Source organism: Podarcis bocagei, assembly GCF_964188305.1.
Source record: "Podarcis bocagei genome assembly, chromosome: 12".
In the NCBI taxonomy this organism is placed as follows: Eukaryota; Metazoa; Chordata; class Lepidosauria; order Squamata; family Lacertidae; genus Podarcis; species Podarcis bocagei.
Window position 1 is genome coordinate 8,919,359 of NC_138137.1, and position 19,521 is coordinate 8,938,879.

A 19,521-nucleotide genomic window follows, 5' to 3' on the forward strand; every position below is an offset into this window, starting at 1 on the left:
ATTATTATTATTATTATTATTATTATTATTATTATTATTATGCCATATCAGAAACATATCATTACAGGCTTTGACTTCTGATTTGCAATTATTTAAAGGAGAAGCATAAAACACTTCAACATGCATACAGGTTCTGAAGAGAGCCTGGCAGTACCACAGGATGACTAACGATGAGAAGCTTCTCTTCTCAAATAATATTTCCTGTATCCTCCATCTGAGAAATACTGATTGTCAAAAGCCTCCAGTAAGGCACAGATCTAAGTTTCTTGTAGTGCAACTGTAGTCATAGTAGGGTCAGGAGACATTCCCCATGCAGCGAAGCCCTAAGGCTCTTGAGAACGAGAAATTTTTCAAAACAGAGTTTGCATATAAACTTAAAACAGGGTAGACCCATACATACCTCGGCCCATATCCAGTTCTGTGCATCTCCTGTCAGGGTTAGTGTGAACACGACATTTAAACACAGCTCCTGGAGACTTAAGAGAGGCACTGTATTTAGATTCTGCCTTGGGGGCGCCAACCAAAACCCTGGAAATTGAGAGCAAAAGAATGTTTCATTAACGCTACAAGAAGGAAATGAATGCACACAAGTTGCACAGTAACAGCTCGCTCTCATTGACAGGCTATGTTTTCCCAACACCCTTAGGAAGCTATGATCCAAGATACATGTGCCCACCCACCATGGCAAGGCAAGGCATTTTCCTTTAATAAAACCATGAATTATTTGAAGGAGCTAAGAATTCACAACACGATCTCTAGCCCCCCCCCCCCCAATATAAGCTTTTGGGAAAGAATGAAAATTAACAACAGCAACTATGTATGCATTCTCTCGTCACCCAGCCCCAACTCCTCAGTTATAAATATGAGCACTCCTCAACCCAGAAGAACGAACGTGGAACATTCATTAAAATGGTCTGAGATTGAAGTACAGTGGTACCTCGGTTTACGAACTTAATCCGTTACGGAAGTCCGTTCTTAAACCGAAACCGTTCTTAAACCAAGGCGCGCTTTCCCTAATGAGACCTCCTGCTGCCGATGCCCTTCCACCTTTTGGCTTCCGTTCTTAGACTGAGGTAAAGTTTGCAAACCGGGACACTATTTCCGGTTTTGCGGAGTTCGTAAACCGAATAGTTCGTAAACAGGGCTGTTCTTAAACCGAGGTAGCACTGCGAACCCTGTGGGTGTGAGCTTAATCTGTGACGTAAAGGATTTTCCAAGTCTGCTTTAATGCCATGTGGATGACAGCATATAAGACTTAACCCCTGTACATGCATTTCTCTGAGAAGACAAAATGTTTGGTAATTGTTTTTTTTTAAAAAAAAAAAAACCCCAATAATGTTTGGAAGAAGAAGAAGAAATTATGCTGGAAGTTGGGATGGGAGACTGCCCATTTTAGTTTCTCATTTTTCTGATCTTAAGTTTAGTTCTCCATATTTCCACTTCCATTTAAGATTTTTTTTTTAAGTCATCCTGAAAAGTCGGCAGCCATTTAGTGTGAGTTTCTCCTACGTTTGTATGTGATTTTGTCCCATACAAAGCATTTTGTATTCCATTTTGACTAATAGATGCACTCTTTGCACACTTTGCCCTTAGTATACACATTTTTATAAACATCACTTGGTTGGAGAACAGCACTGCAAAATTCAGAGCAGTGCAAATTTCAAAGGATGGCTGTTTTTCTGTTTGTATATTGTTTTAGAAAGTGCAAATTAGGTAGGTTAGCCCCTTAAGTGCGACCTGAAATGAATTTGTCCCCATAACCAGATGCAAGAAACGCCATTTTTGTACTCGAGGTAAATGTGTGCATCATAATGCACACTCTGCAATAGGGTATCCAGAACATTTCTCTGCCTCAGGCAGAACAGCAAATGTTGCCCCCCCCCACCGCCCTTAGCACAAATCAAAAAGCACTGTACCCAAGGCCAGTCAGGTTCTTGTGGCAAAAGAGGTGGAAAATCCACCTCTCCACCTCAGTGCCTGCAAAAATACAACAATAAGTAAAGCAACTATTTGCTCCCTTTTCAAGAAACCCAACATCTGCACCCTGCTCACTCTGTCTAACAGCAGGGCTGGCTCTGCCCTACAAAATTTGGTGGAAGAAAACTGGGACACTCATTTCATATCAGAAAGCAGAAATTAAATTCTTCTAATCAGCCCCTGTGGATTCTATGTATATGTTAATCCAATGCGAGCAGATGACGATATCACATTGCAAAAGTAGCATCAATGTTTCCAGAAGCCTTTTTCTGGAATGGGCAAGAGCTTCAATAGGTTGCAAGTTTTTTAAACCAAGCTAACACTCTGCCAGCTGAACTCATGCCTACCTATGAAACACAATTCACATAGATACCAACAACAATTAGCTAAAACCAGAAGGCACATATAAAACATATCTGAGGAGAAATTTTCAGTTGCTTACATTCAACCTGAAAAGCATTTTACAAAGTGTCAGCCTATCTTATACAGTGGTACCTCGGGTTAAGAACTTAATTCGTTCTGGAGGTCCGTTCTTAACCTGAAACTGTTCTTAACCTGAGGTACTACTTTAGCTAATGGGGCTTCCTGCTGCCGCCGCGCCGTCGCCACACAATTTCTGTTCTCATCCTGAAGCAAAGTTCTTAACCCAAGGTACTATTTCTGGGTTAGCGGAGTCTGTAACCTGAAGCGTCTGTAACCTGAAGCATCTGTAATCCGAGGTACCACTGTATGGGGAACTCAATGCCTATTTATATTACACTCCGAAACTAGTTGACTGGCCATTCCCTATCCCTAGGAACTCTGAGAATTGCAGTTCCTTAAGGGAGGATGTGGGTGGCCCTGTGGTCTAAACCACAGAGCCTAGGGCTTGCTGATTGGAAGGTCGGCAGTTCGAATCCCCATGACGGGGTGAGCTCCTGTTGTTCGAGCCCAGCTTCTGCCCATCTACCAGTTTGAAAGCATGCAATGTGCGAGTAGATAAATAGGTACCATTCTGGCAGGAAGGTAAACGGCATTTCCATGCGCTGCTCTGGTTCGCCAGAAGCAGCTTAGTCATGCTGGCCACATGACCTGGAAACTGTCTGCGGACAAACACAGGCTCCCTTGGGCTATAGAGCGAGATGAGCACACAACCCCAGAGTCATCTGCGACCGGACCTAACGGTCAGGGGTCCCTTTACCTTTTAAGGGAGGTTAGCTGTCTCCTTACAACTAGTGGTGTGCTGAGAAACATGATACTTAATAATAAATTCAAATTACAGTCTCAACATGTACAGTCCTCTATATGAGCATATGAATGTCTCAAGCTCTACACATTTATTTGACTTACGGTATATATCTTTTCCTTAGTTTTACAAACTAGCTTCCTTTTTTTCCAATTGGCCACTAAGAGATCTCTTCTCTCCCCAGTGGTGAAAAGTGTGTTTAGATCCCTTTAAAGTAGCCAAGGCTAATACATAACAGTATTTAGCTGTAACAAGTCATGGAAATAGTTTCCTTACCAACCACTTACAATTTAAGTTGTGAGCCCATACGCTGGTAATATTGCCATTAAAGTTTTCTTTTTCAATAATGTCAATAAATTTATATGAATGATGCTCCTTTATGGTGTACATTAAAGAGGAAATGATTGGCATTTTTTATCCAAGCTTGCCCGTCTCTCAGTGGCATTTGTATTGAGAGCTGCTATTTCAGACTCCCTTGTGTTTGCTTCTCAATGTTTGTTGGCTTTGTAGTTTTCTGTAATTTAGGTAACTGGGCCACTAATTGTTCTCACTTGTGAAAACATGGCTCTTTAGAAGGTAGCCCCTGTCAAAAAGCCTGTGATTTGGCAGCTACTCCTCTGAAACTCAAGAGAAATCAAACTGTTAATGTAGCCTTTTCTCCTTTAAAGTTTGTTTTAAATATCTTAGCACAGTTTTTCTGGCTTCAGTGAAGTGAGTCAACGTTGAAGCTGCGGAGGAAACCTCAGTGTGAGAGTTATTTTTCTGGGTAAATGCCTGATACCTCATGTAAATAAATATCTATAACTATATAAATAAACCAGTTTTTACCAACATAATTATAGGCTATTTATACATCCCAAAGTTTGATAGAGAGAAAAGCAAACGCTCTCTTTCTTGCTCATACAAAGGTCATAAGGATGAGGTAGCAAACATTCCCTGTGTTTCGTCATTTCAGGCGCTTTCCTGGCCCTCAAGGCTGGACGAAGAACTCCCAAAGTCTTTCATGCGCAAATCAGATCAGTATGTAGACAAGGCTCTGGTTACAAGGTATAGCAGGTACAAGGGAGGTGTAAATGCATGACTAAGCACAAGTGAAGACACTAACCCAACAAGCGACACACGCCCCGTATCTTCCCTTTGAAGAGCAGGATTAGCACAGCTGTTAGCACAGAAAGTGGCCAGAGTCCCTGGACTGGACAAGCAAAGGGGGTACTCCTTTGGGTGCATTGGGCCTGTGAAGTTTGTTCACACAGGTGTCGCCATGGAGACACAGGTGGAGTTGGAGCCGGCTTAGCATCTGACTTACTCTCAGTTGCCTCCCCAGAAGGAAGAGGTGTGTCGTTTACAGGAGAGGGTGCCAGAGGCGGCTGCACAATAAGAGAGGCCTGATGAGAGGTATTTGATATCTCAGGGATGCAACACTTCTATGTCAATCCACGTGAGAGCCAACGTGATGACTTCCAGGTATCACTGGACTCCTAACTCACATAAACCCCAGCCAACATACCCAATGGCTAGGGATGATGGAGGTTGAATACAATGACATCTGGAGGGTGTAACATTGGCTACCCTCTGCAAATGAACTGGATGCAGACTTAGTCACCCACACAGACCCACTGAAATCAATGGGAGTTAAGTTAGGTAAAGGGACCGCTGATCATTAGGTCCAGTTGTGACCGACTCTGGGGTTGCGGCGCTCATCTCGCTTTATTGGCCGAGAGAGCCAGCGTACAGCTGGTCATGTGGCCAGCATGACTAAGCCGCATCTGGCGAACCAGAGCAGCACACGGAAATGCCGTTTACCTTCCCACTGGAGCGGTACCTATTTATCTACTTGCACTTTGACATGCTTTTGAACTGCTAGATTGGCAGGAGCAGGGACCGAGCAACAGGAGCTCACCCCATCACGGGGATTCAAACCGCCAACCTTCTGATCAGCAAGTCCTAGGCTCTGTGGTTTAACCCACAGCACCACCCACGTCCCTTGAGAGTTAAATTACTCATGACTTAACGTTTTTAGAAAGCTTATTTACATAATTTTGCTGAATTGAATAAGTTCCTTTGATTGCTCCAATCACACATCAGAGCATATATTATAATATAATCAAATTATCAAATATCAAATTATATTGTGGTGGAACATGCATGGCTATAATCTCATCTGTGTGTTTTAAAATTCTGCTACAAGGTAAGAGATCTCCAGCTTTTTCAGAACAAAAGTGTCTAACTCAAATTCCAATGGGTATACTCGAAAGGTGATTAAGTCCATATCCAACCCATTGAACAGGAAAACAGTGCTATTCTTTGGGGGTAGGATTCCATTGTTAAGCACATTTTTTTAAAAAAACAACCCACTGCATCATTTGTCAGGTATCTGTGCAACAAATCTAAATCTCCCCACCCCTGTAATCAACTTTAAGTTTAAATGACACAGCTTAATGGTAAAACAAGATCCTTCAGCCATAGGCCAAGATGAGAAGGATTTTACATGGTAATCTTGCATGTAACAGACCACGTCACAAGGTGGTCAGAGTTCTGTTTAAGAAATTTATTTATTTTCACAAGCTTTGTTGTAACCACTATTAACTGCAAGACGTTAGCCTTTCACTGGAATCTCTGTGACTAACTGCATGGGAAAGTATGTAAAATAAAGCCAGATAGGGGGGGGGGGGACCTTTTACAGTTACAAATTCCTCAAGCATTTGAGTCAGCATTCGGTTACAGATTTGGAATTCGCAGCAGCAGCAACAACATCCAGTGCAAAAATTCAAGCAGAGAGAAACAAGAGAAAAGAGCTTTCCCTCGGGATAGCTGGTGTGATGCCCTCCAGATGTTGCTGGACTCCAACTCCCATCACCCCACCAGCCAGCATACTCAGAGGTAAGGGAAAATGGGAGTTGTAGTCCAGCCAGATCAGTTGGTTAGAGTGTGCTGCTGAAAACGCCAAGGTCACAGTTTTGGGCTAAACTAGATGCGCTATGGGGTCCCTTCCAACGCTACAATTCTAAGATTCTATCACCTGCAATCTAATCTACCATCTGTCTTCTTCTTCTTTGGCGATCACTCATAGCCGAGGAAGATTGTCTTCCATAAACACGGTCTTAACAATGAGTCCGTAAGTGACTGTGGAGGTCAATTCTGGATCCACACATCCTTCCACAGTGGGGACATTGGTTTCCGGGCAGGAGTTTATCACAGTGTGGATTTGCCAAGCGTGCCTTCCTCTTAGCGCGTTTCTCCCTTGAGACCTGAGTTCGAGTGTCTTCAAAGCCCATGACACCTTTGGTCAAGGCTGTTCTCCAGTTGGAGTGCTCGCAGGCCAGTGTTTCCCAGTTGTCAGTGTTTATACTACATTTTTTTAGATTTGCCTTGAGACAGTCTTTAAACATCTTTTGTTGACCACCAGCGTTACGCTTTCCATTTTTCAGTTCAGAATAGAGTAGTTGCTTTGGAAGGCGATCATCAGGCATCCGCACAACAGGACCAGTCCAACGAAGTTGATGTTGAATTAGGCTACCATCTGTAACCTAATACCAGCAGGGCGGCTCCAACACGAAAGCTGCTACTGCTCACACCTGGGAGCGTGGTCCAAAGGCCTACAATGCAGTAGCCTTGCTGAAGCTAAGCGAGTCGGAGTCTAGTTGGCAACTCTATGCGGGTGCGCCATCTAGGGGAGAATGGGGGTCCAGCCCCCCCCCAAAAAAATCAATGAGCGGCCTGGGCCCCCTCAAAGTTCCGTGGCGGCTGTGCACGCATGCCATGGAGTGTGCTTGCATCATGTCCACATGCCACTCGGTATCCACCAGACACATCAGCACACCCCATGGCATGCGCGAGTGACGTCAGCAGGCTCCACAGCATGCGCGTGTGATGTCAGCATGCCATGGGGCGTGCACGCATGGCGAGAACACGCCACGGGGCATGGCAACATCATGTACACATGCCACAGGGCATGCCAACATCGTGTACGCACGCCCCACGGCGTGCTGACAGCTATCGCGCATGACTGGCTGCAAGGAACATAGCTTGCCCCTGACACAGTCAACACCTCAATTTTCATACCTAGAGGATAAGAAGGTCACATCCCTCCGTTTCAAGAGCAAAAGAAAACACCATTTCCATCAGGACTGGCTCAGCTAGTGAAGAAGCCAACACAGCAATTTCAATTTAACTCATCCGCCTATGACCTCTTCCTCTCTGCTTGGTACTTGCCTTACATGCACCTCCTGTCCCTTTCTTGCTGAGAAGCCCTCAGGATAAACAGCTTTGGAAGCCAAGATTGCAGGAAGTGCAGCACTTTAAGGAGTGATGAATGGAGGGCACAGTGGGGTGCCAAGCATGTGCATCTGCCCACAGTGGTGCCAGAAAGCGATTAGACCACCATAGCTCAAATGCTGCTTTGTTACCTGGATGACAATAAACCGCTGAGATAGAATTGCTTAAAAATAGCCAGCCGCATTGCAGTGAACTAAATTACTTTTAATGGCCGGATTAAGTGAAGGCTTCAGTTTCATTTACCTGGCTGGCATTCTCTGAAATACAACGTCTCTATTGAACAATGAGATAAAGAAATTAAACCTGGTGCGTGTGTTTGGTGCACAATGTTACGTTTCAAGTGAAAACACCAGCTCAATACACCACCTTGCTTTCTGTGCAGGGAGGAATAAACATGCAAAGTACCGTATGTTATACAGTGGTACCTCGGGTTATGTACTTAATTCATTCCAGAGGTCCGTTCTTAACCTGAAACTGTTCTTAACCTGAAGCACCACTTTAGCTAATGGGGCCTCCCACTTCTGCCGTGCTGCTGGAGCACAATTTCTGTTCTCATCCTGAAGCAAAGTTCTTAACCTGAAGCACTATTTCTGGGTTAGCAGAGTCTGTAACCTGAAGCTATGTAACCTGAAGCATATGTAACCCGAGGTACCACTGTACTGCAAAATCTGCCTTGGATACCAAAATACCAGAAGGAAACAGGTGTAGACACACAAAAAGCAATTCTACATTTCAAGTTTGAACACTAGCATGACTTCCACGCCAATTTTCTAGGGGTGGGGGAAAGGATATATCTCCACAGAGCAAGAATAAATCATTATCTCTATTCTGCCTGTCTGGGGAAGAGTATCCTTTATCAAATTTTACAAGGGTTTGCATATATACACCAGGCTTTAGCCCCTACATTCTTCAGGCTTTAGCCCCTACATCTGCAATTTAAATATCTGAGTAGTTGGGGGGGGGGTTGAATCATGACTCACATGTAAGCACATACAGTATGCACAAAAACTAACATACCACAAAGCAAATGGGATGAATTTTGCATCCCGGAGCTAGTGGGCTTCATTGCCAATCCCATCAATATAGCAAATGACAATATTAGTAAATATATTAATCTGGCCACTGAATTCTGCACAAGCTGTAGGTTCCAAACCGTCTTCAGGGGCAGCACACTTCAGTAATCTAACCTAGAAACAACTGAAGCAAGGTTATTCCTGTCCAGATAGTGTTGCAAACTGAGCCAACAGCCAAAGTCGATAGAAGGCTACTTATGTATCCAGTGAGAGTGACAGAAGAGAATCCAAAAGTTGATAAGCCATGAGCAAAACATCACTTTCCATCATGCCTTGTTTGCAACTCCCAGTATGCAGTATGCAGTTTGCAATTCCCAGTATGGGCATAACAGTGAACCAGGAGTCATGGTTCGCTGCTAGGTAAAGGTAAAGGATCCCGGACAGTTAAGTCCAGTCGCAAACGACTCTGGGGTTGCAGCACTCATCTCGCTTTACTGGCTGAGGTAGCAGACCTTTGTCCACGGACAGTTTTTCCATGGCCAGCATGACTAAGCCGCATCTGGCGAAACCAGAGCAGCACATGGAAACGCCGTTTACCTTCCCACCGGAGCAGTACCTATTTATCTACTTGCACTTTGACATGCTTTCAAACTGCTAGGTTGGCAGGAGCTGGGACCAAGCAACGGGAGCTCACGTCACGGGGATTCGAACCGCCAACCTTCCGATCAGCAAGCCCTAGGCTCAATGGTTTAGACCACAGCTAGTGAGAACTAAATCTGTGGACACCTGTGTGTTAGTAGTAAGCCATAATCCATGGCTTACTGTGATGCATGAACCCAGCCAAAGTGTACGATAATTTATTTCACATATGCAGGTTTTAGACCGTTTCTATTACAACCCACATAGGTGAAAAATTTCCCCTGTGGAATTTAGAATAGGCTTTCAGATGGTTAATCTTTTCTAGCTCTAACTTGCAGTTCGTTTATATAATGTGTATAATGACAGCAATACGGTCTCACAGCGCTGGAGAGAGGTTTGTTTGTTTTTACTGTGCTATATAGCTTATTTGGAAGCAGGCCCCAGGATTTCAATTTGTTCTCGACTTTCTCTTTGGCGTAAGAGAAAGCTGTGTCCTGTCCATAGTACAAGCAGCAGCTGTCTGCTCCCAAACCCAGGGAGCCAGTAACAGAAAGATAACACACACTTATATTGAAGACTAACCTGCAATCCTAGGTGTTGCTTGGACTCCACCACCATCATCCCTAAACATTGGCCATACTGGCTGAGGCTGATGTGAGTTGAGTCCAACAACATCTGGAACTCCAGAAGACAGTTCTTCCTGTTGAAAACTATCTATACTGCTCTGGTTTGTCTCATCTCAAAGCAGATATTGTCAAACTGGAAAAGGTACAGAAAACAGAAATTAAGATGATCAAAGCCCAGTGCCATTCCTATCTGTAAAAAGCACATGTTTTTTCTCTGAAATGATACACGGTGGATATTGATAAAAAGCATGAATGAAATTCTGAGGAAACCCTTTCTTTTTTAAACCCTCCTACTTTTCCATCATGACTTGGAGTCACCCAGTGAAATAAGAGATTCGCAATGAAGAAAAAAAGATATATTCAGACAGTGCATCATTAGCTTGAAGAATTACCTATCATGGGATTGGGGCTGGTTCCAGGTTTGAGGACGCCCTGAGCAAAGGGTCCTTTGCTGGGGGTGGTGCTCCATTGGTGGATCCTGGTGATGGCAGAAACCAAGAGAACTCTGAGCATTGCTTTGAGCAGCACCAGGCAGCTGGGTCTAGCAGCCGCTTGAGTTTCCCACAATGCCTCAGGGTGATGTTATGGAAGGACATGGTAGGAAATAAAAATGGCAGCTAGAGCCTGCTGTCTGGTACCGCTCGGAGCTCTGGGACATTAAAAACAAATATTTGAAGTGTCAGTGAGGCACCGTTTTGATTTTTTTTAAATGAAATAGTGGCATATCAATATCATTTTAAATAAACAGATGGAACAGAAGCTTCACCACTGAGGAACAGCCCTTCCCCTAATAGGAGAACTAAACCTCATACCTCTTTGTGACTTTCCTAGGTTGGGTTTAGCCACTATGAGAAAGAGGATGCCAGACCAGATAGGCTTTGGTCTGATCCAGAAGAGTTTGTCTTATGTTCTATGCATGGGGGTGCATTAACACCTGGTTTGAATAACTGCAGACCCCTTCAGAATGGTATGAGGTTTGGGCTCTATAGTTAGAACAATGGCAGATACACACATCCAAAACACACCAAAAGCACATAACTTCCCTCAAAGAATCCCGGGGGCCTTTAGTTTCTTCCTCGCAGAACTAAAATTCTAAGCATCCTTAACATTCTACAGTTCCCTAGATTTTGGGGAGAGGTCGTATGCTTTAAAGGTGTGCTGGGTGTGTTTTTAATGTGTGGGGTACACCTGCCCTTAATACCGAGAAAGGTTATTTTAAGAATGTCATAAATTGTACATCCAGAATGATCTATCCATTTGACTGGCCCTAGAAGTGACGCCTGGAGAAATACGAAAAATCTAACAGAATCTAGTTGGGTTGTTGTTTACAATCTAAAGGTAATGCCATGAACGGGAACAATAATCATATTTATAACAGTTTTTTACTGCCATTCTAGTTTTTTCACATGAGTGTACATCCAGGGTCAGCGTGAACCAACAAGTCATTTTTAGCTTTGCATTTTCTGCACTAAGAAATGTGTATTGTGTGTTAGAGACAACTCAGCATTTGAAAACGTAATTTCTATTCCCCTGTCCCCAGTCCAAATTAAAATAAGCTCTTTCAATTTGCTTCTCAATATTATTCGAGAAACTGCCCCCGTCAGTAAACACACCGCTGGAAAGCTGACAGGCAGGAAAAGTGCAAAAGCACTTTCAAATCAAAGAGAACGATGGCAATTCATTTTAGGGCCTGGTTCCAGACTGAATGCATTTATTGATACCACAATGTGCCACAGTTCCAAGGCCAGCGTTTTAAGAAATAAGAGTCCCATCTATTGGAATGAGATACAGGCAAGCATTGTGAACGCTTGTCCCTGACTTCATTCAAACGGCTCCAGGTGAATTTAGAGCCATCCAAACCAGAGAGCTACTTTTCTACAGAGCCTCCCCCCACCCACCCCCAATAAACGTGGAAAGAGTGTTTGCACGCACCCTGCTCCAAAGTAGAAAGAAGTATTTTTTTAAAAAAATCATCACTTGAAATATTTACCTCCTTCTCCCATTATGGCCTTGTATGCCAACACTTCCTTTTAGAAGGCCACATCCAGCTCTTTAACCATTTAAAACACGAGCGGTATGAAATGAATTTGCTCTCCCCAGCCTCACTGGAAGTTGTTAAGGCTGCTTGAATTATTCCCATCCGGCGCAACCGGACCTATCGTATTTCATATTGAGAGCATCTGCTGTCAAGATGATGGGCTCTCCACTCGTTCCTGAGAAATTGCAGAGAACGAAGGCAACCAAACAAAGCATAAGCACTGCTCCGAGGAGTGCGAGAGACAGGTGCCTACATGCTCCATTAGCCGCCAAGTCCAAATTGTCATTGCGAACAAAAACACTGGACCATGTGTGGCAGCAGCTCATTAGCTTGACATTTGGAATCCATCTCTACAAGCTCACTAAGGCCAACTCCCATTGCCAAGCTACTCTTCTGTGTCTGTTTTCAAGAGAGATTCGTGACTCTTTCTCTCAGTTATTGGGGATCACCACGATTACAGAATAACTACAAAGCTGGGTTTCAAGTCTCAGCAGAATTTATTCCAGGGGTTGTCCATGGGCACCAGTGTTCGTACTTAAAATGGTGCCTGAGAAAGGTCTCGGTAAATACCCACTCAAACATCCACAATGGGAGACAGTTTGCTCTTCTGGCTCAGTTGCTGTTTGAACTTCTACACAACACCCTTAAACATGCTCATATTTCATTGGTAGCGCAGCACTTTGCAAGTGTTGGCATTCAGCTGGTCGCTGGTCGCAGGTGCCCATGGTCAACTGGTTATTGCCTCTTGAAAAGTGCTGGCCTTTGAAAGCCCCAGTGATCACTGATCATCAATACTAGCAAACTGCTGTGCCCACAATACTCTAATTTCAACCACACGAGCAAAGGAAAACAGGTTGCCTCATTGTGAGCAGTCTCTCTTAACCACCTCTCAAAGTTGGCCAATGGGGTGAAGGCGAAAAGGATCTGGCCTAGCAGTTAGATTCAGTTCCTTGCCACTCGTGTAGAAGCAGGAAGTTACTGCCTGGAGCAAATCTTAAGTTTTAAAGCAGACATTGTGTGAGATACAGTGGTACCTCGGGTTAAGAACTTAATTCGTTCTGGAGGTCTGTTCTTAACCTGAAACTGTTGTTAACCTGAAGCACCAGTTTAGCTAATGGGGCCTCCTGCTGCCACCGTGCTGCTCGAGCACGATTTCTGTTCTCATCCTGAAGCAAAGTTCTTAACCCGAGGTAATATTTCTGGGTTAGCAGAGTCTGTTACCTGAAGCGTATGTAACCTGAAGTGTATGTAATCCAAGGTACCACTGTATAGCAATGGTTGGGTCACGATGACTTCATTGACATTAATGGTTGGCATGGGTTTTGGCTTAACACAACCATAAACAATTCATGAGCCCATTACCAAATTAAATTGTAAATGTCATCTCAGAATGCAGGTTGAACATCTTCCAGGAGTACCTGCACTTAACTGCAGAAATCAGTTTCAAAGAGCATGTGAGCTGTTACCCAGGTGAGGTCCCAACATCTATAAAATGTGAAAGGACTAAGAAACAGGATCTTTGTAACTATTTGCGCCACCCTCCCACTTTTTAAAAAATAAAATCTGAAGAGCTACTGGTAGAGAAAATAAGTGAAGATTATCACTCCCCCCCAAAAAAAAAAAGAAGCCCAGAAAAGCAGGTGTTACTTTGTAAACAATGGAAAACTAATAAAGGGCTATAAGGCACTAACTACCATAAGAATCATGGCTTCTTCTGCTGTTGTTTCTAAAATATTACTTCTAAATATTATGTAGTAATTTGCAGTTTCCAGGAATAGCCCGCGCTTGTTCCACTGTACCACATCCAGGATGGAGCAAAATTACTTTAAATACCAAGTACAAACCAAGTGACCTCAGTCATACTGGAGGCTTAACAACTCTAGTGCTATCCCTGAACCACAGCAAGAGAAGCAGCTTTTCTGCAACAAAAAATAAATCACTGAAGCTGGATTTTAAATGTCAACTCCATGGCTGCAAAAGAGAACATATTTGCTAGGGAGCAATTCACATGTAGAGAGAGAGGGAGCATTGCCAAGGGTAGACTTTGGTTATCCAGGACAGACTGATATGTCAACGTCAATTCTATATATAAGACGCACAAATGTACCTCTTCAACTGTTTCATCTACAAGCCCTTGGCAAGAGGCATTAGAATCCAGGACTGACAATGTTCTCTTCATGCAGTAATTTGGAATTGCACTAGCTGACCCCCTAAAGCTTTCAGATTAACGGGTGAGGCTCACGGAAATGTAAATGAATGAAAACTCTCAGACTCCCAGAAACTGACAAGTGGAAAAAGTTGCTGGCTGTAAGTTATCAATTCATCATCTGTTGCTCCGTGAATCTCTCTCTATCTCTCTCTCTAGACCCCCTATATTTGATTCACTAACCTAGAGGGCTGAACTGAAGCCCACATGAAGATGGGAAAGATACAGTTCTCACTATAAGTGCTCTGTCGTTGTGCTTGACATCTGCAGAAAGTATGAAACTTTCCACACTTTTGCCAGTTGTCTCCTTTAAAATATAGAAATGCCATAACTCAAACCATGACTCTTGGCCCCAATCTGTTCCTTAATTGTTAAGTGTGAGATCCTCGCCCTGGTTGCTCAGTGTTGACAACCACTACTTCACATGTTCCAGATCTGAATATAGAAAATGGGTTTCAGGGACATGCCCTAGCTAAAATTAAGCCCCGAATTTTGCAGACTGAAGTTGACCCGGCACAAATAGTTTTTTGCTGGCTCCACCGCGCATATCATCTGAAGTGGGGTGCTATTTAGAAATGGTTTGCTGTGGCACCAGGACCTCTCTTAACATCCACCTGCCACAAAACTCCGTCACCACCATTAAGATTGTCATGTGAAGTTGAACTAATGCCTCTCTGAATGGAATCCAACCCCCTCCCTCCCCAGCCAGCATGGCCAATGATCAGAAACGATGGGCGCTGTAGTCAAGTTACATCTGGAGGGCTGCAAGGCCCTGGCCTAAAACAATCAGTCTCAAGTCCAGTTTTCATTGAGATGGTTTGTTCTGCAGATGATGGAGTGTCATACAAGAAAAACACTTCCTTCACATAGAAAGCTAGATCTCAGATGGGGGGTTCTAGTCTATTCCTTCTCACTCAAGTGCTACTTTTTTAGGTGTATGATTTCTTTTTTCATGAGAGAATACTCCTCCTTGCGCAAGCCCCCATCTGCAACCTGAAGAGCCACAACTGAAATACAGGTCTACCACTTTAAGAGAAAACCAGGACTATAATTGGTCCTTATGGCAATGCTGCTCAGAAAGAAATATTTCCCTGTCATCTTTGCACATTAAGGTAACAATATCCTGCCAAGATGCCATGAACTTCAACCCCAGATGCTCTGAGAGATGATGAGATGACGACTGTTGTGTCAAGAGCTGCTAGTCTGGACTCACACTTGCGTGTTTGATGACTAGCGTAAAAGGCTGCCTTGTATGTGTGAACATCCTATCATGGATCACTGTGCTTTCAAAGCACCCCTCAACACTTAATACCAGGATGGGGCTCTAGCTGGGGGAGACAGCTCCAACCATGTCCATCCCTCTACAGGCCACTTTGACAAGTGGAAGGGGCCACTCGCCTCTTCGTCCAGAGCTTTAAAGGACATACCAATCTTGGACTCCCAGTTGCTGCTATTGTATTTATTAAGCCTCTTTTCTTATGAAGTAACCAGGAGCAACTTGCATTAATACCAATTATAAACAACAACAAAAACTTAAAAGCACGGCAACACAAATAAAAGGCTAAAAGCACAGCTAAACCAAAAGGTTCCACCCCACTAAGAAAGCCCACAACACCCTTCAAATTAAGAGCCAAAAGCCTAGATGGGGGGGGGTCTTTGCCTGGTACCTAAAACTGCATAAAGATGGTGCCTCACTGTTATGGTCCAAAGGAAAGCAGAGCAAGGTATTTGGTACCAAGATCACCACCACCACCATATCCGATGTCCCTTCAAAGAACTTGCAGGAAATGAAACACCTCCATTTCTCTGGCCAAACTACCACATTGCCCAAGCATCCTTACAACTAGAAACTTTGGGAAACCACTTTCTGCCATCTTTCTTAAAAGTACAACGTACATCAGGGGTCCACATGGGGCCCTGCCACAGATCTCTTTGTCTGTGGTCAAAATCCAGCAGTCAGGTCCAATCCTCACTCAAGGGTGAACTCACATCAAGCATGTTTCATTGTCCTTGTCATCTTCTGCTTGGTAACACACACACACAGAAAGAGAGAGAGAGAGAGAGAGAGAGAGAGAGAGAGAGAGAGAGAGAGAGAGAGAGAGAGAGATTGCACACAAGCACACACGTTAGTGCTGCAGTTAGGCCATTTTAATGAAGGGTAGTCAACGTGGTGTCATCCACATGTTGTTAGACTACAACTCCCATCATCCATAACCATAGGCCATGCTGGCTGAGGCTGATGGGAGTTGGAGCCTAACAATACTACACTGGCTTTCTCTATTTTAGACTCTGAGCTTAATGGTCTTATTGGGGAGAGGGGCTCTTTAGATAGCAGTTGCACCTTACACCTCTCACTTCAAAATGTAGAAAGCTAGCCCTGTTGCATCTGCAGTCTGCTCATTTTGCTGAGAGAGACCCTGGACTTCTACCCAAAAGTCTCACCTGATGGCATCACACAGCTCCTAATAAGATTCTAGCCCCACCAGTGGCCATTCCCAGCAGACCATTTGAGAATCAATGCTTCTTTGTGTGGTGGGGGGGGGAGTGGCCCTCTTCCTTACCCCAAACTAGGGGAAAAAAGATTTTTAAAATGTATACAAACATACGAAATTGCTCCCCCATCCACAAACACAACCCTGCTGTTGTAGGATCCCGGAGAGGATGCTAGGAAAAAGGAATCAAATTTCTCCCATAACTAATTGTCATAACTAATAACTCAGCTCAGCAGTGCACTCTCTCCCCATCACATGAGTGGGAGGAGGGAAGAAGGCAGACTTTGGGGAGTTCCACTTTAACCCTCCCTCCCATTTCCATGATAGACAATTGCTGGCATTTTAAAATTTCATCCAATCAATACCACTTAAGCCAACCCAAATTTAATTTCAGCGAGGGCTCCCATCGTCAAGATCTGGCCCTGAAACGTGTGATTTAGTAAGAGCAAGGAGCAAGGCATGCTTAGCTTGGAGGAGAGTTTCTGTGTGAGGTGGAGAAACAGCACCATACTTTTCGGTTACTTGAAGGGCTGTCACACAGAAGAGAGCAAAGAGTCGCTCTCTGCTGCCCTTGAGGGCAAGACTAGAGCTAATGGGTTTCAGCTGTGGGAGGAGGCAGATTCTGGACATTAAGAGAAAATCCTTAATTCTTGAATTGCAAGGGTCAAGAATGGAACAGGCTTGCCCTCACTGGGCAACCATCTCATGGGGATGCCCAAGCACTGGATTGTCTGCATGGTCCAGGGGGGTTGACTAGGTGGCCTTCAAGGATGCCCTCCAATCCACAATTCTAAGCTTCTGAGCACATGCAGAGTACCGCTTACTTATCACGAAGCAGGCTTTCAGCATACACAATTCTAGAGGGCATGGGGCAGAAGGGGTAAGTCCATCAGAGAGCTAAACGGTAAGAGCTGTTTGACAGTGGAGCAGGTCTCCCTTGGGAGGTGGTGGCCTTGGAAGGTTTTAAGCAGAGGATGGATGGTCAACTGTCAAGAATACTTCAGCTGAGATTCCTGCCTTGCAGGGGGTTGGACCAGATGACCTTTGGGTCCATTCCAACTCTATGGCACTTTTAGAGAAAGAAAAAAGTGCCTATTTCATAGAATCACAGAGAAAGAAATAGTGATGTATGGAAGTGAGAGCTGGACCATAAAGAAGGCTGATCGCCGAATAATTGATGCTTTTGAATTATGGTGCTGGAGGAGACTCTTGAGAGTCCCATGGACTTCAAGAAGATCAAACGTATCCATTCTGAAGGAAATCAGCCCTGAGTGCTCACTGGAAGGACAGATCCTGAAGCTGAGGCTCCAATACTTTGGCCACCTCATGAGAAGAGAAGACTCCCTGGAAAAGACCCTGATGTTGGGAAAGATGGAGGGCACAAGGAGAAGGGGACAGCAGAGGACGAGATGGTTGGACAGTGTTCAGGAAGCTACCAGCATGAGTTTGACCAAACTGTGGGAGGCAGTGGAGGACAGGAGTGCCTGGCGTGCTCTGGTCCATGGGGTCACGAAGAGTCGGACACGACTAAACAACAACAACAGAGAAAGAAAGGGGGAGAAGAGTCTTCAGGAGGTTGAGTGGGTCTTGGAAGATCGGAAATCAACTTTGGCTCAGTTGGCAGAGCATGAGACTCTTGATCTCTGGGATTGCAGGTTCAATCCCCACGTTGGACAAAAAAGTATTGCAGAGAGTTGGACTGGATGACCCTTGCGGTCCCTATGATTCTGGAAGGGGTCAGGAGAGGCATAGCTGGGCCAGAGGAGGGGTCCCCATCAGTGGCGTAGCGTGGGGGTGCAGGGGGGGCCGGCCGCACCGGGCGCAACATCTGGGGGTTAGGGTTAGGGGGCGCAAATCCACGGGTTAGGGGGCGCAAATTACTTGCCTTGCCCCGGGTGCTGACAACCCACGCTACGCCACTGGTCCCCACCCCTCTCCCCTTACTCACCATCGCGTATTGTCATAGTAATGCTCCAGCACGGAGTAGCCGAAGAAAGAGTTGTTGGGTCCTTGGAAAATCACCGGGTGGTCCAGGTCGAGGTTATAGGAGTAGACCAGCGCCACGCACAGCGTCGCCACCAGCACTTGACACGCGCCCCGCTTGCGCGCCCCGCGGGACGCAGCAGCCATTCTTCGGCGGAGAATGCGCGCCTCTTGCAAGCCAGGATCCGGCCGCCCAGCTCCGTCGGGCGCCGCCTGCTCTCGCTGAAGAAGAAGAAGAAGAGGACCGGCAGCAACAGCAGCAGGAGGAGCCCCGCGACCCGGGCCCGAGAGAGGAAGGGCGGAGCAGCCAGCAGCGCTCGGCTTGGCGCATCCACGCAGCCCCTGCAAGCCAAGACCATCCAGAGGCGAGACCCCGGGCGGCAGGCAGCTCCCCGCGGGAGTTTGCAAGGGCGGCGGCGGGGGCAGGACGCTGGAGCGCGCGGGCTCTTCTGGCCGCGTCCCGGAGCAAGCGAGGGGCTTTTGAGCGCCGCCGCCGCCGGGCGCCAATCGCAGGCGCGCGCGAGCGAGCGGCTGAGCCAGCCGTCTCCCCGCCGGAGGCACAGCGCCCTCTGGCGACGCCTCTCGCGCTCTTGCGCGCCCGAGGAGAAATAAGGGAAAATAAGGGGAAAAATAAGAAAGTTAGCTTCGGGAGAGAGATTGCGGGGCCGGGGCATAGGAGCCAACAACCAAATAAATGAATAAAAATACGTCAGTGCTGTTTTTCGGGGGGGGGGACGCAGACCCCTGAATATTTTGTGAATCTTTGTACTTTTGTCCATTTACTGTATTCATTTCTCCCGGTTGGAACTTTAAAATGGTGATTTTCTTGAGTCAAAATGAGAGTACCCCTAAAGATTTTTTTAAAGAAAAAAAGCACTGAAAATAGTTAACTAATTGAGGTTCTGTCTTATACACCACCCAACATAAAACCTGCCCCCTAACATAAATCCTGATATTTGAGGGGGCCACCCCCCAACTTGATGGGCATATATATATATATATATATATATATATATATATATATATATATATATATATATATATATA

The 19,521-nt window shown here is 45.1% G+C and overlaps 1 protein-coding gene across 1 annotated transcript in view; it reads right to left on the bottom strand.

Annotated features, from left to right (window-relative positions):
* ITGA9 (integrin subunit alpha 9) overlaps positions 1-18,915 on the bottom strand; it is a 250,926-nt gene extending 232,011 nt beyond the window's left edge. The window contains exons 1-2 of the mRNA XM_081165107.1: positions 18,440-18,915; positions 401-528 (exon numbers count right to left, since the gene is read on the bottom strand). Coding sequence (XP_081021233.1) covers positions 401-528; positions 18,440-18,621 — 310 coding nt within the window. The 5' untranslated portion in view covers positions 18,622-18,915. The remainder of the gene's footprint in view (positions 1-400; positions 529-18,439) is intronic.
* Between the last annotated feature and the right edge of the window lie 606 nt (positions 18,916-19,521).